Raw genomic sequence first — 23,686 nt, 5'->3', positions numbered from 1 at the left:
TCAGTTACAACTAAACAGAAAATCTACTCACGCCCAGATGGTGTAGGAGAGGAATATGGAGGCACCCAGGAAAGAAGGGAAGCACAGCAAGGTGATGAAAATGGTGCTCATGTGAGATGCACGCCAGGGTTTACTGGGAGACTGGCAATTTCTCATCAAGCTGGTCTAGGAGGGTGGAAAAAATACAGAGTTTAAACTAGCTTACTCACTCTCCTAACAGCAACTTCTGAGTGGGACTCGGCCATACAGTGGTACCTCAGGTTAAGAACTTAATCCATTCTGGAGGTCTGTTAACCTGAAACTGTTCTTAACCTGAAGCACCACTTTAGCTAATGGGGCCTCCCGCTGCCACCGTGCCACTGCTACGCGATTTCTGTCCTCATCCTGAAGCAAAGTTCTTAACCCGATGTACTATTTCTGGGTTAGCGGAGTCTGTAACCTGAAGCGTATGTAACCCGAGGTACCACTGTATACTGAAGAAGACTGACCACAGCAAGCACTTTAAAGGGCAACGTGCTTCTAGAATCTTGCAGAAAGAAAAGCAACCCAGCGGGGAAATGGCCAATGGGAAAAGCAATAAGCACCCCTTCTCTCCCACTGCTTTTCTGCTCAGAATTGCACCTCCCAAAGCAATTTTTCATTTAAAAACGGGAGTGGGGATTATAATATAATACACTTCTATACACATGCATTTGACTCTCAGCTTCTCATGACTGATAAAAGTACAATCTAGGTTACTTCCCGCTGGTCAAGGACCTCTGTCAGGTTTCCATTTCCTTTAATTGTCTTCGGGACAGAGCGAAGGCAGTCTGGGAGGCAAGTCCACTCAGTGTGCTTTGTTAGCTTGTCTCCACCTCAATTTCTCTGTCCACAAAACTTCCATAAGCCAACCCTCTGCTAATGCATGTCGCCTCAGTGCAGTGGAAAGTGCATTAGTGCCCCTTGGAGATGGGCAGATAAATTACCTTCTTAATATAGAACAGGAGCAGCAACTTGAAGATTTGGACAACAGGGAGGAGTGGGGCAAAGAAGACTCCCAGCCTGGGCGGGGGGGACAAAAAGGAGAGATCAGTAGTTTACTTAAGCTGAGCTTGTAAACCCCTGCACATTTTTGCACCAGAATCTCAAATTATGCAACCAGAATCCTGTGAAGTATTTTACACTATTCAGTCTAGTTTCTGGCTTTTAAAGGAGGTGGAATTCTTTAGCAGAGTCTGAAAGAAATGAATGCACAGAAAGACTGAAGGTGGAGATGGATGGGCTGCAAGGGGTCCATGATAAGGAGCTGTGCTTGACCTAGAGGCTCCACCCCATTGCATGTTTTTGTGGTGTGGCGATCCTATTTTAAAAGTTTGAATGATATAAAATAGGATAAAAATACTGCAAATAAACAACCAACAACAAGGTGCAGATGTGCAGCAGTACCTGAAAGACTGTGGCAGTGGAGATTTAAAGGAAATTTAAAGCTTTCCTGCTTCAAAGTGGTTAATTAGGATTGTTTAATTTACTGCTGGTCTTGATATTTGTTTTAATAGGATTGCTATTTGCAGAACCTGCAGCTCGAAGGTAGAACAAGATGCTTTGCATGCATAAGTCCCAGCCCTTTTCAGGTAAGGCTGTGAAAACCTTAGAAAGCCCCTGCCGGTCAGTGTAGACAATATCAAGTAGGTGGTCCAGTGGCCTAATTCAGTACAAGGCAGCTTCCTCTGTTAACATATGTCATTGCACTAAAAGCCACCCTGAGCAGCTCACATGAGACAGGGTGTAGATGTTTTAAATAAAATGCATGCGATCTAAAGATCCTCTGCCTTCTTCAAAAACAGATTAGTGCTCTTATCTGCAGGGTGAACAGAATGTAAGACTATAACATGAATATGGAAAGGGAAAAGGAGTGACCCAGCAAAAAAATGGAAGCGGGCATCTCTCACCAGGTCAAGGTTTGTCCATAAATGAGCTCCAGAACATTTCGAGCAATGTCAAACTCAGGCCTCCGCTTACTCTGTAGCTTCTTCTCCAAAATAACCCTGAGTAGTAGTCAGAGAGAGAGAGAGAGAGAGAGAGAGAGATTGGGTTTTATCCCATGAAGCCATTGCACAAGGGGGACAACTTCTGCTCACATCTGCTCTGAGGATTCCCCAACCCTCTGGAGCAGATTCTGTGGGGTGTAGGGGAAGGAGATGTTCCATTGTACCCACTGAAGTAGTTCTATTTATGCAATGACTTCACTGGATTCAACCCAGGACACAGCTATACAGCTGCAGATACAATGTTATAAGTGCATTATACAAATGTGACAGTAGATGGTGCTGGTGAGCTTATGGCAAATTCAATATATTTTTCAAAACACTTTTTTTAAAAGCATTTTTGTCTGTGTCTAGATTCCACCCCAGTCAGTCCAAATTGCAAAGCAGGGCTTTGCCAGAGTAAGTTTTCACATTTGGGAAAGGGATTGGCCTGATAATTACCTCCACATCAGCTCTGCGAAGAAGGTGTCCAAGAGACAGAAAATGAAATCCATCACCACCAAGCGGTAGAGCTCTTGCCCCACAAAGTTCTCCCAGCACTGTGTAAAAATGGGCAAAATGGAGAGGTGTTTCTCTTTCTGGAGCTCTTGGCCAGCCAGTTTCTTCTGTCTGCTGTTGCTTCAGACATCCCTAGCAACAGAAGTTGAGTCCACCCCTGGTATGTGTAACGTGCCAGCAAAAAGATGACATTTTGCCTCTTGCTTTTGAAGGGGCAGGGCTCTATTTGCTGCAGGTTAAAACAAGGGAAAGCAACACCAGCCTGCCTTTGCTTCAGCCAGTCAACTCTCCTCCTGTTCCACAAGATCCTTTGCATTGTTCCAGTTTTAGCATGTCCAATGAACGGATTTAAGAAACTAATAAATAAAGTTTAAAAGGTTATTCAAAGCACCAGAAAAGGTTTCCTGCTGCAAAGACCTTTCCCATTTCTCATGAGCTATTTGCTGGAAATTATGAATCATCCGAGTGGGGGGTCACTTTGTTCCAAGTACACAAAGCCCCCTTTTTTGTGCCTGGCTTGGTTCAGTATGATAAAACCACAGAAGACCAGCAGTTGCTGGAAATGTCCCAGCAGCAGCTTCACTTGCCCTCCATTCACACTGACCTCCATTTCCGAAGTCGTCTCTTTCCTGCTCAGCCAGTGATAACACAGCAACCCTAAGATGACCATCTTCAGAATTAAGTTCCTGAAGACAAAAACAAAAAGAAAGAAAAAGAGGAAAGGAATTTCCTAAGAAACAATATTCTGAGGAAGAAAATTGTTCCCAAGTTAGATCGACTAAACCCACCCACTCCACCTCCAATTGCCAGAATGTTACCTGGAGAATCTGGTCACATCCCCAGCATGCATTTAAAGCACATGGCTCCCCCCCCCCCCCCCCGCAAAGATTCCTGGAAGATGAATTTGTTTAAATGGGTGCTGGGAATTGTAGCTCTGTAAGAGGTACGCTAGAGTTCCCAGGATTCTTTGGCGGAATCCATGTGCTTTAAGTGTGATCCACTTAGTCCTCTTGTTCTTCTGCTGGCAGGAGTAAAGAGGTAGGGAAAAAGCTATCACCAGCACATTCAGGCATGGAGGACCAACGCCAATACCTGGACACAAAATGCAGAGGAAGCAACCTGCTCCTCTGTTTCAGCTGCTAGGCTCTATGTTACCTGCAGATGGCGACATACACCTCTAGGACAGGAGATTCCTGCTTCTCCCAGGCAGCCAGGAGGTTGTACATGTAGGGGATGAGCAAGTTAATCAAAGACACAAGCAGAGGCAGGGCCAGGAGCAGGGCTTCTTTGCCCAGGTAGTTGCTTGTCAAGAGCTTCTCATGATGAACCTGCGGAAGTGGTGCACCGTGGGTTACCTGTTCAACTCTTATCAAGTCCCCACATTTAATGTAAACAGAGCTCTAGATTCTAGGAACGGGATATAAGCATCACAGCGCTTCCTTTATGACTATCACTGAAATCGCAACTTTCAGGCTGGGAAATTGCAGGAGATAATAATCTTCATCTGTCTGTTTAATACAGTGAAAAGTGGCCATCTTTCATGGAAGAAACAAATGGAAAGCTGGCACTGTTGTACTACAACTCCCATCACCCCAGGCCAGCAGGGGATGATGGGGATTGTAGTCTAATAACATCTGGGGACCAAAGCTGGAGAAGGCAGGCCTCATGTGAGCCCAGTGATGGCCTCTTTCCCCAAAGAGACTAAGGAGTCCCTGCCACAGACCCAGAAAATCAGAGATAATGCTTGCTGCCAAGAACACATCAGGCCCTTGGATGGCAATGTAGCAGCCATCTCACCTGGTAAATGTATATAGAGAAGTAGTGAACTCCTAGGACACACCCCAGAACAATGCCCAGAGACAGAGTCCAGGCTATCAGTAGGATTGCCAGCCGCTGCAGTCTCTTGCACAGGTTTAATGGGCGAGACCTGGATCGCCGCTCAGCCAGACACTCCTGATAAAGGAAAAGAAGAAAAGCAACCACCTGAGTGATAGGGGCTGCAACATGACTTCCTAGTTACGTGGCCAATCTGCATTTCTTAGGGGTAGGCAATATACCCAATGCAAAAGGAGCCAGCACTAAATCTGTGGGAGAGGCACCTGGGAGTTCAAAGGAATCAAAGAGTGTGACTGTAATCTGCTCTGTAATATGGGGAGGTTATCTGTACAAAAGAGCAGATCAGACCTGTTGTTGTCATCATAGGATTGTAGAGTTGGAAGGAACCCCCAAGGGTAATCTAGTCCACCGCCCTGCAATGCAGGAATCACAGCTAAATGATCCCTGACAAATGGCCATCCTATCTCTGCTTAAAAACCTCCAATGGAGTCCACCACCTCCTGAGGGAATCCATTCCACTGTTGGAACAGCTCTTACTGTCAGAAAGTTCTTCCTGACGTTTAATTGGAATCTCCTTTCTTGTAACTCGAAGCCATTCGTTTGGTCCTACCCTCTGAGAGGCAGAAAGCAAGCAAACTCTATCTTCCATGAGGCATCTCTCAGGATAAGTTTATACAGTTTGGAGAGGTATGAGCATCATGGCATAGATATCGCTGCTGTACAAAATGCCTTGTTACCTTCTCATTTCTAGCTACCCAGAGTGGCTGCGGCAACCCAGTCAGATGAGTGGAGTACAAATAATAATAATAATAATAATAATAATAGTAATAATAATAATAATAATAATAATAATATCATCCTGCTGCATGGGATCTCAAGTGTCCCATCACTCAGCCTTCCCAGGGAGACCGGTTTACCCACCAAGCTTGTCGCATTTTCACAGCCTGAATTGGCACATTCAGTACTTGCCTTCAGGTGAGTGCAGATGTTTTCACTCTGAAGTCGGACGGAGCGTTTCTGGATCACCTTGTAGTCCCAGGCACAGAAGACTTTGATTGCCAGGTCCCCTGATGCACTGTCCACACGGTAGCTCTCCCCAAAGGAGTGGGACATGCTGCGAAGAAGGGAGAAGATACCGTCAATCAAGATTGCTTGTGTTAGAAATACTTTATTTAAATCAAGTCCTCCAAGCAAGACCCTTCATGATTTTTTTTTTCATTTCTTAAAGTTATTTGAACTCTTTCTGATACCAGATTGTTGACCATCTGGCAAAAAAAAGAGAGAGAGATTCTGACACTGCCTGAGTTAAGTAAGTCTCATCATGTTCCATGGCGCTTACTCCCAGATAAATACGCATTGGATTGCAGACCTTAAAACAGATATTATTAGTGTTCACATGTCATAATAAACCATAAGGGCTTGGGACCAGTTTACTTGCAGGGTTGTCTTACTTTATATGCCCACTCAACTACTCTGACACTGTTGTAGCTGCCACATAATACTCTTTCTGCAGTTCTGAGAAATCCATCTTATAACACGGAAGCAACAATGCTTTGAAACTCCCTGCCTATTGACACCAGACTGGCACCTTTGCTGTGCTCTTTTTGGTGCTTGCTTAAATCATTTTTGTAAAATGGTGACGTGTTTTAATCTTTTTAACTGGTTTTTTTTAAAAAAAAAAACTTTAAAGATATGTTTTATCTGTTCTATTGATAATTTCTTGTAAACTGCTTACGAAACTGCAGATTTAACAAAATATGTTACTATTTAGACTTGCAATATATGCTATCACATTTGAATGACAAAATATGTTACTATTTAGACTTGCAATATATGCTATCACATTTGAATGGCAATTATGAACCCTTCTTGATTGCTTTGTTGCTGCTGCTGCAATCCTTCCCATCCTGGAGGCCTCAAATTGCTGCTGGATTGCAATTTCCACAATCCCTGACCATCAGCTCTGCCTTCTGGGAATGATGGGGAGCTGAATTTATAATTATATGGGAGGATACCAGGTTGGAGAAGGTTGGGTGTACCAGACTGCAGCAAAAAAAGCAGTAAGAAATACTGGTGGGAAGGAGGAAATGTTATTTGGAGCCCAACACCTCTGTTTCCCCCAGAGTGGCTGGGGAAACCCAGCCAGATGGGTGACGTATAAATAATAAAATTATTATTATTATTATTTTCAGGGAATTGTAAAAAATCAGAAAGGATGCCAAATATGGAAGATACCCAGACATTTTCTAAATGCAACCAAGAAGGAAAGACAAAACGAAAATGTTGAGGACAGGTCCTGCGTAAGAGAAAAAGCCAAGAAAATTCCTGAAACCCGTATCATCTCACCTGTACACCAGCAGAAGGCAGGTCACAAAGAAGGAGACGCCAGTGGCTAACACGTAAGCCAGTGGCATATTGTATGGCAGATGGACAGGCCTGGCCTGCCTGCAAGTTGTGCTGCTGTTAGGGCTGAATGCGCAGGGGTCATTCAGTGTGAAGTTACTGTAGTACCCATAATACATCAATGTGTGATTGAAGTAGCCCTGCAAGGAGAAGAGAGAAATGGTTTCCAGTCCTTCAAGCGCTTTACCCTTTGCCCAAGGAACTTGGGCACAGCAACATGGGGATGACTCGCGCGCGCATGCTTGACACAACCACTGGTGACACTGAATACTTACAATTCCCCCATTTCTTCTCAGAGTAGAGGTGTCGGGGGTTTTTAAAACCCTCATGGGCTAAGCAAACACCTCTGCTGTGCAATTGTTTCCAGAAGTAGTGTTGGGATAAGGAGAAAGGCATATTTTACATTGTGATGGGGGATTTGTGGCCATCCCAATCTTGCTGGACTACAGCTCCTATCGTGCCTGACCACTGCCTGTGCTGTCTGGGCCTGATGGGAATCAAACTCCTAGGAAATCTGAATGGCCACAGTTTATTCACCCCCGTTTTTAATATCACTCCACACATGCCACTATTAGAAGTACACCGCTTTATTCCAGTGGCAGCAAAGGGACATCAGATGTATTTGACAAATGCTTACCGCTCCAGTGAGGGGCTCAAGCCCCGTGAAGGCTTTGCTGTTGGGTGTGGTAGGAGGGTAAGCAGCCTGCATGGCAACCACGAAGACCAGCAGGAGCAGGAACAAGAAGAGATTGAACATGAGCAAAGTCTTGAGGAACAGGAAGTAGGAGAGGATGCTGGACCCAAAGCGACCGCTGATCTGCTTGAGGGAATAATGCCAGGGCTGGAGGGTGTGACGGAGGGACAGAAGGCTGTACCAGAGATTCCGGAACCCCTGCAAGGAAAGCAGCCTTTGATCAGAGAAGCCCTTCAACACACAGTTAAGCAGATCGTTCCATGTCCTGGTGAGGGTCCAGGTCATGTGCAAGAGGAGAAGGAGAGGGAGGAAATCCCCTTGCATTAGTGCAACTATTTAGTTGACTCCCAAGCACCTGAGCTACACTTGACTAAGCATCCAGCCCAACCCTACTGGACTCCTTCCCATTAGCCTTGGCAAGATAAGTAAAACCACTGCAATCCATTGTGTCATTGTGTTCCCAAACTGTGGTCTGCTAGTTTCATTCAGGGGGTCTGCTGAGCATCTGTGAATTTGTGGCTGAAGATGGGAGATGCCACATCAATCACATTGGATATTCGTATTAATTTTTAATCATATTTTCATTGCTTATTTCTTATATTGTGTTTTATCGTATCACCCTTTGAATTCTATGGAACTACAGCTGCCACAACAGGCAGAAAATCCATTAAGTGGTCCCACCAAGACCCTCAGCCATTTTCAAGTGGTCTGTGGCGGGGAAAGAAGTTTGGGAGCCGCTACATTATGTGAAACATGCAGTCACAGCCTGTTTTGAGCAAACCATTGGGCCACAATCTCTGAAGTGTGAATTACAATGTTCTAGCTCACTGGGGTGCGGCACAAAATGAGTAAATATTTGCTTTGCATGTGGCACAGTAAGAATTTCATAAGAATATTAATTGCCTCCTCTCCAAGCCCAGCTTGGAGCCTAACATGGTGCCTTCTCAAAATGCGAGCAGAGCCAAAAACGAACTTGTGTTGAAGAGAAAGCTGACATAAGTCTTCCATTATCTATTTACTACATTTCTATCCCACCTTTCCTTGAAGGAGGTCAAGGTAATGTACATGATCCTCCCCCCCCCAAAAAAAAAATCTCATCCCCACAACAATCCTGTGAGGTAGGTCAAGCTACTGGCCCAAAGTCACCCAGAGAGCTTCATGTCTGAGTGGGAATTTGAAGCCAGGCCTTGAGTACAACACTCCAACGGCATTAGAAGAAATTTAGAAAGAGGCTCCTAAAACATTTTAATGCCTTGATGGCATTAACATAAACTCCATAACTGGCAAAAGTTGGGCCGACTCAAATCCTTAAATACCCCATGGATTTCTTAGAAGGATTCTGATGGATATTTCCACAGCTATGCAAGGAAGATTCTGGAGGCCACACTTCTTCTCAGAGAGGCCTCTGAGTCTGTTTTTCTCCTCACAATATAGATATACAGTGGTACCTGTTCTCATCCTGAAGCAAAGTTTTTAACCTGAGGTACTATTTCTGGGTTAGCGGAGTCTGTAACCTGCGGAGTCTGTAACCTGAAGCGTATGTAACCCGAGGTACCCCTGTACTAATGAAGTGCTTGGGAAGCTGTTGCATGGACAGATGAGGGATTTCATTAGTTGTATGAAAAGAATTGGCCTCAATTAGGCAACCTTGTATCTAGAAAGGGTGTTGATAAAGTTATGCCCTCATTTAGCAGCACCTTCAATGGGTAGAAGCAGAGATTCTTCTCTCTTTCTGGGGGCAGCTGGTGGTGCCAAAGCAGGCTGACCTTTCCAGGCCTACTTCTACATTTAAATCAGTAGTATACAACTTTAATAGTCACAGCTACCTCCAAACAAATCCTGGGAACTGTAGTTGGTTAAGGGTGCTGCAGGTTGCTAGGAGACCCCTATATGCTTCACAGAGCTGCAATTCCCAGAGTTCACCAAGAAGAGGGATTGATTGTTAAACCACTACTGTGGCTCTGTGAGGGGAACTGAGATGTCCTAATACCAGTCAGCACCCTTAACAAACTACAGTTCCCAGGATTCTTTGCAGGAAGCCATGAACCGCTGCTTGGGTTCCGAGATATTCAGGGGAGGGCTTTCTCTCAGTCCCGCCATCCTCACAGGCACGCTTGGAAGGGACGCGGGAGAAAGCCTTCTCCCAGACCTTGGCACCCTCTCCCTAGAGAACCTAGGCCTGCTCCCTCCTTGTTGTCCTTCTGCCTGAAGGTGAAGTCTTTTTTATTGCAACAGGCTTTCAGGAACTGACTGTGTTTAAGGAAAGGGCTGGTGCTGTGCTGTTTTTGTTATGTACTGAAGTTCTCACCCTGGGCCAGCAGGGGGATACTGTAGATAGTTATGCAAATGAAGGATCAAAAGTGACATTCAGTGATTGGATAGTTTTAGAAAGTTGCTACAGTAACGTTGTACTGGAGCTCTATATAAGCAGGCGGACTGAGCCCTTCAGTTCAGTTCTGTTCTGGCCTCTGAATAAAGAAGAGCTGTTTGAAGAATCACTGTGTTGTCTGATATGTTCACCCACAACTTAACAGTTTTAATGTAAATAATAATAATAATAATAATAATAATAATAATAATAATGGGGTATTAAAGTGTTTTAAAGGTATGGCACAGATGCGGCCCAGGACTATGCAGGGCAGGTGAAGCTGACTTACTATGATGATGTGGTATTTAAGCCGGCTGCAATGTGACAAAGGAGCTCTTGTCTTGGGTTTCATCAAGGTGCCCGAATACCCACTTGATTCCTGCCTACAAAGGGACAGACAGAAGGATTTTTATAGAATCACTGCAAAAAAGGTGCTTTTTAGATGAAAAGTACAAGCTCCTCATGTCATTCAGCACACTCACCAACTGCTCCCTTGATTGCAATAATTAATTATTATTATTATTATTATTATTATTATTTATTACTTATACCCCGCCCATCTGGCTGGGCCTCCCCAGCCATTCTGGGCAGCTTCCAACAGAATATTAAAAACACAATAAAAACTTCCCTAAAGAGGGCTGCTTTCAGATGTCTTCTAAAAGTCAGGTAGTTGTTTATTTCCTTGACATCTGGTGGGAGGGCATTGCACAGGGGAGTGCCACTGAATATCATTCCTGCCCATTTTAGTAGTGCTGAAATGGCTTAAAGGCACTGACCTCAGCTTGCACTTCTCGCCCAGGCTTAGAGGCATTGTTCTCAGCATGCTGATGCGCTGGCTGGCTGGCAGGCTCCGGAGTTCTTTCACCAGCAGGCTGCGTTTGTCTAGGGAGGGAAGTATACAGGATGTTTAAAGGCCACTGCTGGAGGAGGTAAACCCAGCTGCATTTCCAATGGCAGGCATTTTGGCGAAAGAGAGAAAATGTCAAAAAGAAAAAAGTACCTCCTTGGCTCCCCTTCCTTACACATTTTGAACTGGGTATTAAAACAAACAAGTCATACAGAAAACAAGAAATAAACCACACACTGGATTCTGCAGCTCTGGAAAAGTGTTTGTTCCATGGCCTTTCCTGGCAAGGCTGACCCTGTGCATTTTCTTGAGTCAGGGCCATAACATGATAATGCCACCTTGAAGGGCTACGGTGGTTGGTCTTCTGAGCAGTCATTGGCCTGGAAAGGTATTCTGCCCCACCTGCTCTGGTGAAAAAGTCCAATTGTTCTAATGATGCAAATATTTGGAAGGGTGAACCATATGCACAGAACAGTGACCATAAATTATTATTATTGGAAGCTTTTAATGTTTAATGGATTACTATACTTTAATATTTTGTCGGAAGCCACCCAGAGTGGCTGGGGAAGCCCAGCCAGATGGGTGGGGTATGTATGTATGTATGTATGTATGTATGTATGTATAAATAAATAAATAAATAAATAAATAAAATAATATTATTATTATTTCCCTAAAATGCTCATCACTCAGACAGCTGCACAATGAGTACACGGCCCCTTCCACTTTCTAGCCAGAGTATGCATCTCCCCAAGCTTTCCATAGCGGACTTACTATCCTCTTCCTCGTGGCTGGAATCCAGGTCTAGATCAAGCTGCCGAATGCTGGGCCGCGCGGAGCGGGACACTTCTTGAAGAGGGGCGCGGGTGCTCTTCCGGCGCAGCCGGGCAGTGCGGTTACAATACTGGGAGATGACAGCTCCTCTGCTGCGGCCTGCAAGAGGATGGGAAAGAAGATGAGAGGAAGGCTTCTGGTCTGATACCATGGAGAACTTTCAGTCCCTATCGTTTGTGCCCCATGCTGAAAAGCCTTAACTCTGAGACCCTGCCTCTTGCAAAGGCACTTCCTTGCAGGCTTGCTCCAACTCACCAATAGTTCGGCTGGGCATGCTGGCCAGGATGCGCAGAGTGGCTGAGGAGAAGTCCGGATGTTCTGCCATCTGTCCTGGTGCCTCCCAAGCCTCAGTCCGGCGGGGAGGAGAAACCGTGTAGGCCAGATTCTCTGGAAGGAAGGGAGGAACAAAATGATTTTTACTGCATAGTCTTGGGTAGGGAGGTGGAAGGGGTGTTGCCCCTTTGGAGCAGGGTTCCTCCTTACCTACTTTTCATTTCCAGTTCCGTGCATGCTCCCTCGTTTTAAATAAAAGCAGTGCTTCTCGAACTTTTAAATACTTTGCTACCACTTTTGAACTTATTGTGCCTTCTCTCCCCAACCTCAACTCAGGACCAACCTTTCGTTCCACAGCAGACTTAATAACAAACGTTGAATCAGGCATACGAACCATCTGGTCCAGCATTAAATATGAAAATCTTTAATGAACAATAGCATTTTCTGTGAGTACTGCAACACTCCAGTTCTGCTAGTGCAACAGACTTCCATTTGCACAACGGAACTTCCTTCTTCTCTCCCCTGAAGGCCCCAACCACTTGCCAGAGATGGCAAAAATTAGGTGCACTAATAGAATGTACTTATTCATAGATATGTGAAACTTGTATGCATGGTACAGCAATTATGCTGCCTTCCTGATGGTCTGAGACATTGCATTGTTGTGGAAACCCATCCTTGCATTGATGTGTGTGTGTGTGTGTGTGTCTAGGTTCTTTGGTTTCTACACCTTTTGAGTTCTCCACAGCTTCAATGCTGTTAACAAAGGAAGCTTCAAGGAGCCCTTGGGAGATTATTATAAACTAAATTAAATTAAATGGCACATTTTGTCATCTAGGCTGAGTCGTCTATACCCCTGGGAAATCTCCCCCAGTGTTTCTTGCCAGAGGCTTCCGAAAACACATGAAGAGTGAAATTAATATTCAGCACAACAAAAAAGCAAAACAACAACAACCCAAAAACATCTCAACTTCTCAACATCTGAGAATCTCACAAGATCACTGCCAAATCTGTCTCTTAATCTGCAAGTTCATGAATTCATAGTTTTGTTATTTGTATTTCATTCTTCAGTATCCAGTAATTTGGTTCACTCATCTAGCACATCAAGTTACTTAAAATACAATAATTACTGTCACAATTACAACTGGTGTTTTATATAAATCATTTTGCAAATAAACAAGAAAACAAAATAGCTGAAATATGTGGAAGTTCTTAAAGCACACAATTCCAAAATTCTCTTATCACTATGTCTTGGAGACATCTAAAGTTTCTGAGTAAACAGAACAAAACCAATAGTATATAACTTACATAGGGACACTTTTGATATACCGTAGATTCCGGCGTATAAGACGACTTTTTAACCCCAAAAAAGAGGTTAAAAAGTCGGGGGTTGTCTTATATGCCGGGTATTGGCGGCGCGGTGCAGAGCGGAGCCCATCCCCCCGGCTGCTGCAGCAGGGGCGGCGTGCTCCACTCCGCACGGCTTTCTCCCAGCGTGGAGCTGCCCAGCGTATTAGGCAACTGGGCTTAGAAGACGAACCCCCAAATTGCAGCTGCCATTTTTTGGGGTTGTCCAATACTCCCAGTTGCCTAATACGCCGCAATCTATGGTACACCTCAGACCATTTGAAGGTCTTTGTCATGGTAGCAATGCTCTCGTCTTTGAGTGCTGTAGCAATGTTAGCTGTATAGTCTCCCTTGGAAAGAATATTATACAGTATTATCCAAAGAACAGACAGAGCTGTTTCTACTGTATTTGCCAAAGTAACCGAATTTTGCTTTGGGTAAAATTCACCGGCTTCTGCAAGCCAGTGTGGTGCAGTTGTTAAGAGGCCCAGGCTAGGGCTAGGGACACCAAGGTTCAAATACCCACTCAGTCATTAAGGTCACTGTCACCATGTCTTAGCCTAACCTACTTCGCAGGGTTGTTGTAGAAGAAAGAACTGGCTGAAAATGGAATAAAAAAAAAGACGTGAAAATATAACAGTTTGTTCTCATTCTACTTTCACTACATACAGATCAGATTGCAAAATCAGCTTCTCTGAAATAAAACAATTCTGATTAGCTGTAGCACTCTTGCATTTTAGTGGAGGCTAAAATGTTCTGAAATTAGGACGCTGTGCATTTAGCAATATCTGTCAACGCTGACTTTCTAAGTGAAAACTTAGAAGCTACATCAGAACACTTCCCCAGGTTTTTCTCCTGCTCTACAACCACACTGGCCTCTGAGGAAAAGCAGAATCAAGAAAAATTACTTTCACCACACAAATCACACTCCATCACAGCTATTTCCCTGCAGCAGTCAGAGGGATGATATCCACCCAGCAGTTCTCAACACTGAGTCACATTGTCTCACCTCTGCCTCTGGGAGCCAGATTCTGCATCTCCACCTCCTCCTGTTCAGCCAGCCAGCTCTGCTCCTCGATGAGCTGGTGGAAGGAATCGTGCACAGCACCTTCATCGTAAGGACTTATGTCCTGGCTGTGGGGGAGCAGAGAACCAGGATCCAGAATTATTCATAGAATCATCGAATGGTAGAGTTGGAAGGGATCCCGAGGGCCATCTAGTCCACCCCCTTGCAATGCAAGAATTTCAACTAAAGCATTAAGCTGGTGCATTGCCTAAGAAGACAGCATCCTAACTCCCAACTGGATCCATGTGTAGGATAATGCTAGGAGTCAGATATATATAGAGCCTAAGAATAGAGATGTCCCATAAGGCAGTGTTTATTATCAGTCATCAAAGCAGTAACTGTGGACCACCAGTTTTAGACACAGGTCCTCCACCACAGGGACGTGGGTGGCGCTGTGGGTTAAACCACAGAGCCTAGGAGTTGCTGATCAGAAGGTCAGCGGTTCGAATCCCCACAACGGGGTGAGCTCCCGTTGCTCAGTCCCTGTTCCTGCCAACCTAGTAGTTCGAAAGCACATCAAAGTGCAAGTAGATAAATAGGTACCGCTCCGGCGGGAAGGTAAACGGCGTTTCCGTGCGCTGCTCTGGTTCGCCAGAAGCGGCTTAGTCATGCTGGCCACATGACCCGGAAGCTGTATGCCGGCTCCCTCGGCCAGTAAAGCGAGATGAGCACCGCAACCCCAGAGTCGGCCACGACTGGACCTAAGGGTCAGGGGTCCCTTTACCTTTACCTCCACCACACCTAAGGCAACAAACCTAAGAGAGGGCCTATGACAACAGTGAGGAATGGCATGGGGAGGGGAAGCTCAAGAGGAGCAGGGAGCTGCTGCTGCCCCCAGCACCTGTCACCTGAGGGGGCTGCTTCACTCTACCTAATGAAAAGGATTTTGAGAAGTGCCTTAGTTCAGAGGCAAGATTAATGAAATCTATGTGTACCATTTCCCTCTGCTTGCAGAGCCCATAGGTGCATAAATCCTGTACCTCTAGTTTCCCAGTTCCAAGCTTTGCCATTTGTACTGCAAGGAACTGTGGAACTCATTGCCACATGGTTCAATCATGGGAAGTAGAATATCTTTCATCAAAAGATCAGACAATTCTTATGAAAGGAAAGGAACATTTTAAAAGTTTAGGTAGGGTGATTGGCATCCTTCTGTTGTTTTGAAACATGCTGGGGATGAATGCAAATTACATATGTGGTGGAGTAATCTATTATTGCTCTGTGCAGTTAGCCGTAGGCTTCTCTCAACTTGTGCACAGCTGAATAAATTTTGGAGCCAAGGACTAAAATAGACCACCTGCCTGTCCCAGTAAGTTTTTTCTCGTGCCATTAAAGAAAGCTTGCATTCTGCAAACATAGATGAATCAGAAGAACTTCCCAATATTCCATCACATGTGTGGTCTGCTTCATTGTGCGCTGGAATCTATCCTCTACAATGAAGTAAATCCCTCAGGCCCCATCTTTTGAACAAAAATGTCCAATTTCCAGGTATTTCTAATAGTTGGCATGTCCAGAACTTTGTGCATGCCAAAGTTCAGCTTTCGGGGGGGGGGGCCTGGAAGTATCCTTGTGGTACATTTATTTGCCCCCTGCTTCTAGGGAGAGCCTTGGAAGCGCCCCCTTCGGACTTCTGTGGTTATCAGGGTACCACATTTCAACTTCCTAGTTACCAAGGAAGTGGTGTAACCAGCTGGGTTCTGTTTTGCGCACAAGAGAGAACAATCATGTCCTCTTTCAGACTTTCCCCGTTGCCAGGTTAGTGCTTCTAGATTTCTGGAAATATCTTTTGAGTCTTCCATTTGAAGGGAAATAAGGCATGAGTGACTAGGATGCCTTGGAACAGGAACACAAGAAGTTGCTTTATACTGACTAAAGTCACCAAACCACCTGTCCCTCTAGATCAGTTTTGTCTGGGACCCTCACAGCCCTACCTGAAGATGCTGGGGATTGAACATGAGACCTTCTGCTTACAAAGCAGATCCTCTACCTATTGAGTTACGTAATCCCTTCTCTAAAGCATTACACAGATACAAAATTTCAGGATGAAGACAATTTAGGGCAACAAAACAAAACAAAACCCCATATTGGCAATTTCAATACCCCCAACACCATGGAGTTAATGAGGCCTAAGTGTATTTACATTAATTTATATCATTTAAAATACTGTCACTCACCTGGCAGCCTCCCTATTCTCGGTGGCAGGAAAGGTGAAGGCCACCGTGTGAGACATCTTGTCCTCCCTCAACAGCACCGATCACTTGCCTACTGGTTTGCTTGCCTCTTCATGGTTCAGTCTGACGGTGTTTCTAAATGCAAGTTAGAGAGGGATCCCGTCACCGATGAGCTGCTTCTGCTGAGGTGGCCCCACACTTTGGGGCTCAGCGCTGCTACACTTGAGATCACAAGACTTTTGAAGTTAGGAAGACTGATCTGGCTTAATCCTGTTGACTCCCACAGACAGCAAAGCTAGGTCTGGAGTTATGAGCTGCCTCTATGCTACAAGGAGGACCGCAAGATCAGGAATGCAAAGCTACCTTCAACTCCCGCTGCAAGACTCTTTTAAACAGAAGGCAAATGTCTACCGCCACAGCAGCCCAGTCAGCTAGGAGCAAAACACTGCGAAGAGGAAGGAAACGGAGGTCGAGACAAAGGCTGCAATTCAGCATGGTGCAGTGACCTTGCTCTGCATTTCACCGCTGAGATAACACACACACAGAGCAGCAGATTCCAGGACAGTCAGAACTCCACCCGCTCAGGGGCGAAAAAGAGTGGCTTTCTCCATTCCCTTGACTGAAAGGGCAGGGGAGCGCTTCTCATGAACCCACCCACATGCAGGTGCTTCTCATACATCCGCCCGCGCTGCTCTGGAAGCAGACAAACTCACTAAAGTTTATTTTGACTGCCTCAGCCTTCATCAGACTACACCAGCTGTCGCCACATGTTGCCAGGGAGATAAGGGTTTTTCTTTGCAGTTCAGTGCACAAAGGCTGCTTGGCTTCCAAGGGATAAGGAGAGCCTGACCCTGACATTCTTAAGGGTGGAGAGGAATAGAAGTCCCTCATCATCACTCGGAATTTAGGGGTCAGCAAACTTTTTCAGCAGGGGGCTGGTCCATTGTCCCTCAGACCTTGTGGGGGGCTGGACTATATTTTTTTGGGGGAAAGAATATGTACAAATTCCTGTGCCCCACAATTAACCCAGAGATGCATTTTAAATAAAAGGACACATTCTACTCATGTAAAAACACGCTGATTCGCAGACCGGCCGCAGGCCAGATTTAGAAGGCAACTGGGCCGAATCCGGCCCCTGGGCCTTAGTTTGCCTACCCATGGATTAAATAGTTCCCTCACAAAACGCCTCACTTGCTTCAGTGCACTGAGAACTACAGCAAACAAAGCAGCTGGTGCTTCCTGCCTGACAGGAAACACCAGGAACTCCTGCTTCAGGTTCCAGGAAAAGTCTGAAGCTTTTAGGGCACATGGGAGAATGAAGGAAATAAATGACTGGATGCCTGAAGTGTGTTTTACACACAAGATAAAAGCTGAGCATGGTTGCCCATAGTTCTGACGTCCATAGCCAGGAAATCACTTGGTTCATCCTGTGTCGCTCGGTTCAGGAGGAGTTGCAACATATTTTTTGCTTTGGAGGAGGTCTCAAATTTTAGAGCCTGGTGCAAGGGACACCCGTTATTTCACAAGCCTACATCAATACTGCAGAAGAAAAACAACAACAGTGTAGTGCCCTTACTTCTTGAAACCGTAACCCTGTTGTTCTAGGTAAGGGCGAGGGAACTTGTGGCCCTCCAGACGTTATTGAACTTTTATCTTTCATCAGTCTCAGCCAGCATGAAATACGGGCAGGGACAATGGGAGCTGGGGTTCAGTAACATCTGGAGGACCAAAGGTGCCTCAATTCTAGACCACAACTACTATTATCCCCAACCAGGGACCATGATGGCAGGTGCCAGCTACAGGTTACCCAACCTTGTTCGGAGATGCTGGGGACTGAACCTGGGACTTTCTCCATGCAAGGCAGACATTCTACCACTGGGCTATGGCCCCTCCTCAGACCATCTGTTAGAGAGATTTATTATGGGAATGCAGCACTCCCATGGGAACTTTTGTTAGTGACTCATCTCACAGTTAGGAAGCCTTGCTTAAATACTGAAATTATTCTAGAGCTTTCTTTATTATATGCTGACCCAACTTATTTCTCCTCACTCTGTTGACATTTTGGGCTCTTTCAGGCTTTTTCTACGTGGCAAAAGTTGTTCTGTCTTCTTTTCATTTCGGCCTTCCATAGGCCGGAACCATCTTACCATGCCTCCACCCAGAGCTTCCAAGTTTCCCTCACAGTTACAGCTCCCTGAACCCTTGGGCCTTTCTTTTGACCTTGCTTAACATTATTCATCAACTTCTCTCTTTTGGCTAAAGTGGGAATTGCATTAGGAGTACTGATGGAGGCAAGTCTTACAGCAAAACGCTCTGCTCCTCTCCTTCAAGTAGCCCTGAAAGAGATTTCAGCTAAAATGTCCAGGAGCTGCGTTTTAATTATTAAGCCTGCAGAAAGGAAGTCAACTGGCTGACCTGAAACCTATTGCGAAGATAACGTGAAACTTAACAACGTCCCATACTACTGCCCTGGCTGCCTCCAAGAACAAGCCTGAGGAAACCTTGGCCCCAAGTTCATGCTTGCTAGGAACAACCACTGATCTTCTGAATTCCTTATCAGAGCAAGCAGAAAGGTTTAGCCCTGGATAGTAGCTCAGCAATGGTGTCTGATGCAGATTGGTATTGTTGGAACACTTAGAACTCTGCCTCTGTACACACTACAGTTATACCTCGGGTTGAATACGCTTCGAATTGAGCGCGTTCAAGTTGCGCTCCGCGGCAACCCGAAAGTAACAGAGCGCGTTACTTGCGGGTTTTGCCACTTGCGCATGCGCAGACACTCAAAATGACGTCATGCGCATGTGCAGAAGCAGTGAAAAGCGACGCGTGCGCAGACATGCCGTTGCTAGTTACGTTTGCTTCCAGATGCGAACAGGGCTCCGGAACGGATCCCTTTCGTATCTAGAGGTACCACTGTATTTATTTAAAGTACATCCCACCCCTGCCAAGAATTCTGGGAACTGTAGTTCATCCCTCACAGAACTACAATTCCCAGGCCCCTTAACAAACTATAGTTCCAGGGATTCATGGGGAACTTTAAATGTGTGGCATGTAAGCTGCCTGTATGTAAACCCCAAGCTTTACGCTCTCTCGCTTCTCACCAGAATGCAGGGGGCCAGGCAGCTGGTACAGCAACAATGCAACAAAAGGCATTTGTTTGCCCAGTCGTGGCTGCCAGCCCTTTTCCTGCCCCCATATAAATTAGCATGCTTTCTCCTAGCATGCTTTAACATCAACCTAATAGAATGCCAGAATGCCAGGCCTTTGCTACAGCCTTTGCCCAAGCAAAGAGTCACACCCGTCTCCTGCAATTTGGTTTTGAGAGCGTCTATATATCCCAAACATTCACGTACCTCCCCAGGATTGGCTAATGCATTCCCCCATTTTTAATGGGACTATTCTCTTTGGGCTGAAGTAGACTTGCACCCTGGCCAGTTTTCATTTAACATCTGCAAAACTAGGCACAGGCACCGGTCAAATTTATGCATGTGTAAATGAACTCTTAACTATGCAAATGGCCGGAGGCAGTATTCTTTCCCCCTTCTTAGAATAAATGCCAAATCATAGAGAAGCAATGATTTTGCATGGTATGAGGGCACACACAGACTCTCATTACTACAGCATGCACAGGGTTATGTTGGGGAGCAGCTGCATCCACTTCTAACTTAACACAAATCTCAGTGGCGGCTTAATTATCGCTTCTTGGCAGCCACACAGGAGAAGAATAATTACAACAGGCATGGGCACCACTGGACATAGAAGAGTTAATCGCAGTACATTCAGGCCTCTCCTCCCAGCCCCCAGCAACAGGAATTTCAGAGTGTTTTGCTCACTCAGCCTGTGGGCATGTTTGGACAGATAACGGGTTGGGCTGCACACCCATTCCTATACATTCACCAGAACAGGAACAGTTCTATGTAGGGAAAAGGATGAAACTCATGTGCAGATTGTTACATGTGATGTCTGCATGGATCTGTTTCACTGGTTATATATTAGGATGAAACGGAGACGTGTAAAATTGTCACATGATGCTTCTGCGCTTTCTTCCATATGGAAGTATGCTTTCCTGTAAGAATTCTTAAGAACCAAGAAGCTCATATTCAACACCAGAACTGCTAAAGCTACTGTTGCTCAGTTAGAGTGAAACCTCCTATACTAGGTCACATGCAGGGGACAATGGGCAGGTCAGACCATCATGTGGGAATCCTAGAACATTGGAGGGGGGTACATGTGGCCCTCCAGATGTAGCTAGACTACAAGTCTCATCATCCCTGACCATTGGCCATGCTGGCTGGGGCTGCTAGGAGTTGGGAGTCTAACATCTGGAGGGAAATAGGTTCACCACCTCCTGTCCGAAATGAAAAATCAAAGCAGTCTCAGGATGGTCACCCATGAGAGCCAGGATTGGCTAAGCAATTTGAAGCACTGCTCTGGTGCCTTTGTGCTGCTGCATTCCAGATGTAGTGGGGATTTTGGACTGAACTGATCACCTGCCAGTTAACAAGGGCAGGGCAGGGCTCACATCTGGCTTCCTGCAGTGAGTAGGGTGGTGCCCCCAGAGAAACAGTGCCTGTTTCAAAAACACTTTTTGCACTGTCAATTCAGCACCCAAATAGGAATGCAGAAAGAAAGCTGGCAGGATGTGCCCTTAGTGCAATTGGTAATTCTCATCCCCAAACCAGATAGCTTACTTACCAGTGTAAGGACACCCAGAAGACCTCTGAACTCCATGAAATTTCTCACGCTTCCAGGGCTAGAGAGAGCCTAGCCCAGTGCATCCTACTTCCCTGGCAGAAGGCAAAGGCATGCTTCCATCCTGACATACCTTTGCATTCTTACTTTCTCTCCATAGCAGCTTCTGAAATAATGGAAAGAATAGAACTGCTGCATGCCCAAGGCTTGCCTGCAGGGCCAAGAAAGTGTTCCAAAGATCTCTGCTTCTGCTGTGCCAAGAAGCACAGGCTGCAGCCTCATCCTCCACCCTCCCCCTATTCCTTTTCTGCAGACAGCTCTTTGATATGTATCTGGTCTGATACAGCAGGACAGCCCAGGAGGAGTCAGAGAAGCACAGCGGTAAATTCTGAAGTGCAGGAGTTAATCAAAACAGCCTTCACAGCCTCACTCGAAGGAGAGTACAACACACCCACACCTAACAAGCAGCACCACTTAGCAGAATATCCAATTTATTAGGATCATCCCAACTAAAATCATATACAGTACAGTGTATAATTACCTAGGGGTATAGGTTTAATTTGTAAAGCACACTGGCATTTAACAAAATATCTCTAGTCAGCTGAAAAACAACCTTTAACTTTTAATGAAAAGTTTCCATTTAAACTGCCACTGTGAAACAAGGACCACATCAAAGAAAAGGAAAGCAGTACCCAGCTTTGCTCATTTTTCTCAACCCCAAACTTCTTCTATGCTAATCTGTCACAAACATTATCACTTCATTTACTTGCCAGAACAAGGAGACTGTCAATCACACTGGCACTCTGGCAGAAGAGACTACTTTTGAAAAAAAAGTCCAGGCACCACTTCAGTTTACCACAACCCACTACCCAATTCCCCTTTCTTACATTGGCGCTTAACATTTTGGGCTACTTGGAAACAACTCAACCAAGGTCATTGGCACTTTCTTGCAAGTAAACTTGCTTGTGACCCTAGCATTACTTTTCATTGTTTGAAAGTGCTGCAGTAGGGTACGTGGAATATGAAAGGTGGGGCCCAGCTAACCCTACTAACTAGAAAAAATTCCACACACACCAAGTCACAGGGGCGGACTTTAAAATCATGTTATAGTGAAAATAAAAGGTTTCAGAGCTTTCTTGCATCCAAAATTTCCGTATAATTACTGCAGCTATGTTATATTTCTCATCATGAACTATATTTAGCAATGTCTTGGGCATTTTGCTACAAGTAAATAAAACAATACTTCGGTTGAGGCAAGGGAAGCCTGACTCTGTGCAGGAGTGACTTAGAACTTCTAAAAGGAATAGCTGCACATCTAATAACTTCACACCACCTTGTCCCACTGGATAACCATTTGCCCATCACGCCAAGAGTACCCCATTTCTGCTTTTACCCCAGCCCCTCTTTGAAGGCTTTCAATAGAGAGAAAGGCAGATTTATTCATTTTTACTAAAAAAAAATCAAAACAAAACATACCTGATTCCAGCCCACAACTCCTGGCGAGGCACTAGTTTTAGGACCCTGCAGCAAACTAAGCTGCTCCTACAGTATTGCCTTTCTCTCTTTATTTCCCCTTGCTGCCTGGAGGGAGAGAATGAGGAAGGGAGCAAAGGCAGCTGCTTCTGTGTACATGCACGCCTGGGCATCTTATTCCCTTTCTCTCTTGAACCATAAAGGATGGGCCAGAAAGCGTTTTGGCCAAACAAGTTAGAGTATCTAAGAGGCCGTACTTCTACTACATATACAACCGAGTGGGTGTGAGAAGAAGGGACGGTCACGGGTCTTCCAGAGCAGTTTTGTTACCTTCCCACGCTGAGGGTATTGAGAATCAGAACGATAACGCATCGGGGACACAAGAAAAGTCCTCAGTTTGTAGCCCATCCCCGCTCAGAACACAGCGGGAAATCATCAGAGGGAATAACAATGTAAGAAAATGTTTCAGTACTTACAAAACAAGGGGAACTGAGTTATTTCTCAGTCCAGCAAGTCACAAGCAGCCTTTCTGCGGCATCTTACTCACTAACCTGGTGGGATCCTGTGGTTTTGATCAGTAGAATCTTAGCCACAAGATTCAGAAAACTTTTCCCCCCTCCAAGGTCTCCTTTGTCCCGTCTCGGCAGTCTCAGACCACACCCTGCGCCTCACCTGTTATACAAAGGACGCTGGGAGATGTAGTCCTCCCCCACTCCAGCATCTACCTGGAGCAAACTCCTAGGTTAGGTTTGTATTGAACGGCGGCTTGCAAAGAAGTCAACAACTTCATTTATTCAAAGGGGCCACGTTCGGACCAAATAAGCACAAGTCTCCCGAGTTATCAGAGAGGACTACTGTATTATGGTATGGCTTACTATGTGTGCATATTTCCCCTTGCACTGTTAGATGTCCGCTCTCAGGAAGGAGAGCCTTGTATAATGGGAAAGGATGTACTGATCACTCCTTTCACCACCCACATTTGCTCTATACACTGAAAGCACTATAATACCAGTTTAAACATTCGTGTCTTCCCCCAAAGCATTCTGTGAACTGTGGCTTCTTAATGGTGTTGAGAGTTGTTAGGAAACCCCTATTCCCCTCAAAGAGCTACAATTTCCAGAATTCACTGGGTGAAGGGAGTGGTTGTTAAATCCCTCTAGGAATTGTAG

At 45.3% G+C, this 23,686-nt stretch overlaps 1 protein-coding gene across 7 annotated transcripts in view; it reads right to left on the bottom strand.

Moving 5' to 3' along the window:
* TMC6 (transmembrane channel like 6) overlaps nucleotides 1-23,202 on the bottom strand; it is a 28,483-nt gene extending 5,281 nt beyond the window's left edge. For 2 of the 7 annotated variants that reach the window (XM_079965407.1, XM_079965413.1), the window contains exons 1-17: nucleotides 23,069-23,202; nucleotides 16,356-16,487; nucleotides 14,128-14,252; nucleotides 11,757-11,888; nucleotides 11,442-11,600; nucleotides 10,600-10,705; nucleotides 10,113-10,206; nucleotides 7,399-7,653; nucleotides 6,705-6,901; nucleotides 5,328-5,472; nucleotides 4,320-4,475; nucleotides 3,678-3,850; nucleotides 3,127-3,208; nucleotides 2,466-2,563; nucleotides 1,929-2,024; nucleotides 966-1,041; nucleotides 32-165 (exon numbers count right to left, since the gene is read on the bottom strand). In XM_079965407.1, the coding sequence (XP_079821533.1) occupies nucleotides 32-165; nucleotides 966-1,041; nucleotides 1,929-2,024; nucleotides 2,466-2,563; nucleotides 3,127-3,208; nucleotides 3,678-3,850; nucleotides 4,320-4,475; nucleotides 5,328-5,472; nucleotides 6,705-6,901; nucleotides 7,399-7,653; nucleotides 10,113-10,206; nucleotides 10,600-10,705; nucleotides 11,442-11,600; nucleotides 11,757-11,888; nucleotides 14,128-14,252; nucleotides 16,356-16,411 (2,084 nt within the window). In that variant the 5' untranslated portion in view covers nucleotides 16,412-16,487; nucleotides 23,069-23,202. Of the gene's footprint in view, nucleotides 1-31; nucleotides 166-965; nucleotides 1,042-1,928; nucleotides 2,025-2,465; nucleotides 2,564-3,126; nucleotides 3,209-3,677; nucleotides 3,851-4,319; nucleotides 4,476-5,327; nucleotides 5,473-6,704; nucleotides 6,902-7,398; nucleotides 7,654-10,112; nucleotides 10,207-10,599; nucleotides 10,706-11,441; nucleotides 11,601-11,756; nucleotides 11,889-14,127; nucleotides 14,253-16,355; nucleotides 16,488-16,715; nucleotides 17,305-21,047; nucleotides 21,211-22,520; nucleotides 22,946-22,993 lie in introns of those variants that run through there. The other 5 variants (XM_079965408.1, XM_079965409.1, XM_079965410.1 and 2 more) reach the window with 5 other exon arrangements.
* Between the last annotated feature and the right edge of the window lie 484 nt (nucleotides 23,203-23,686).

This window comes from Podarcis cretensis (assembly GCF_951804945.1).
Source record: "Podarcis cretensis genome assembly, chromosome: 2".
In the NCBI taxonomy this organism is placed as follows: Eukaryota; Metazoa; Chordata; class Lepidosauria; order Squamata; family Lacertidae; genus Podarcis; species Podarcis cretensis.
This window is presented reverse-complemented; position numbering and strand designations above follow the sequence as displayed.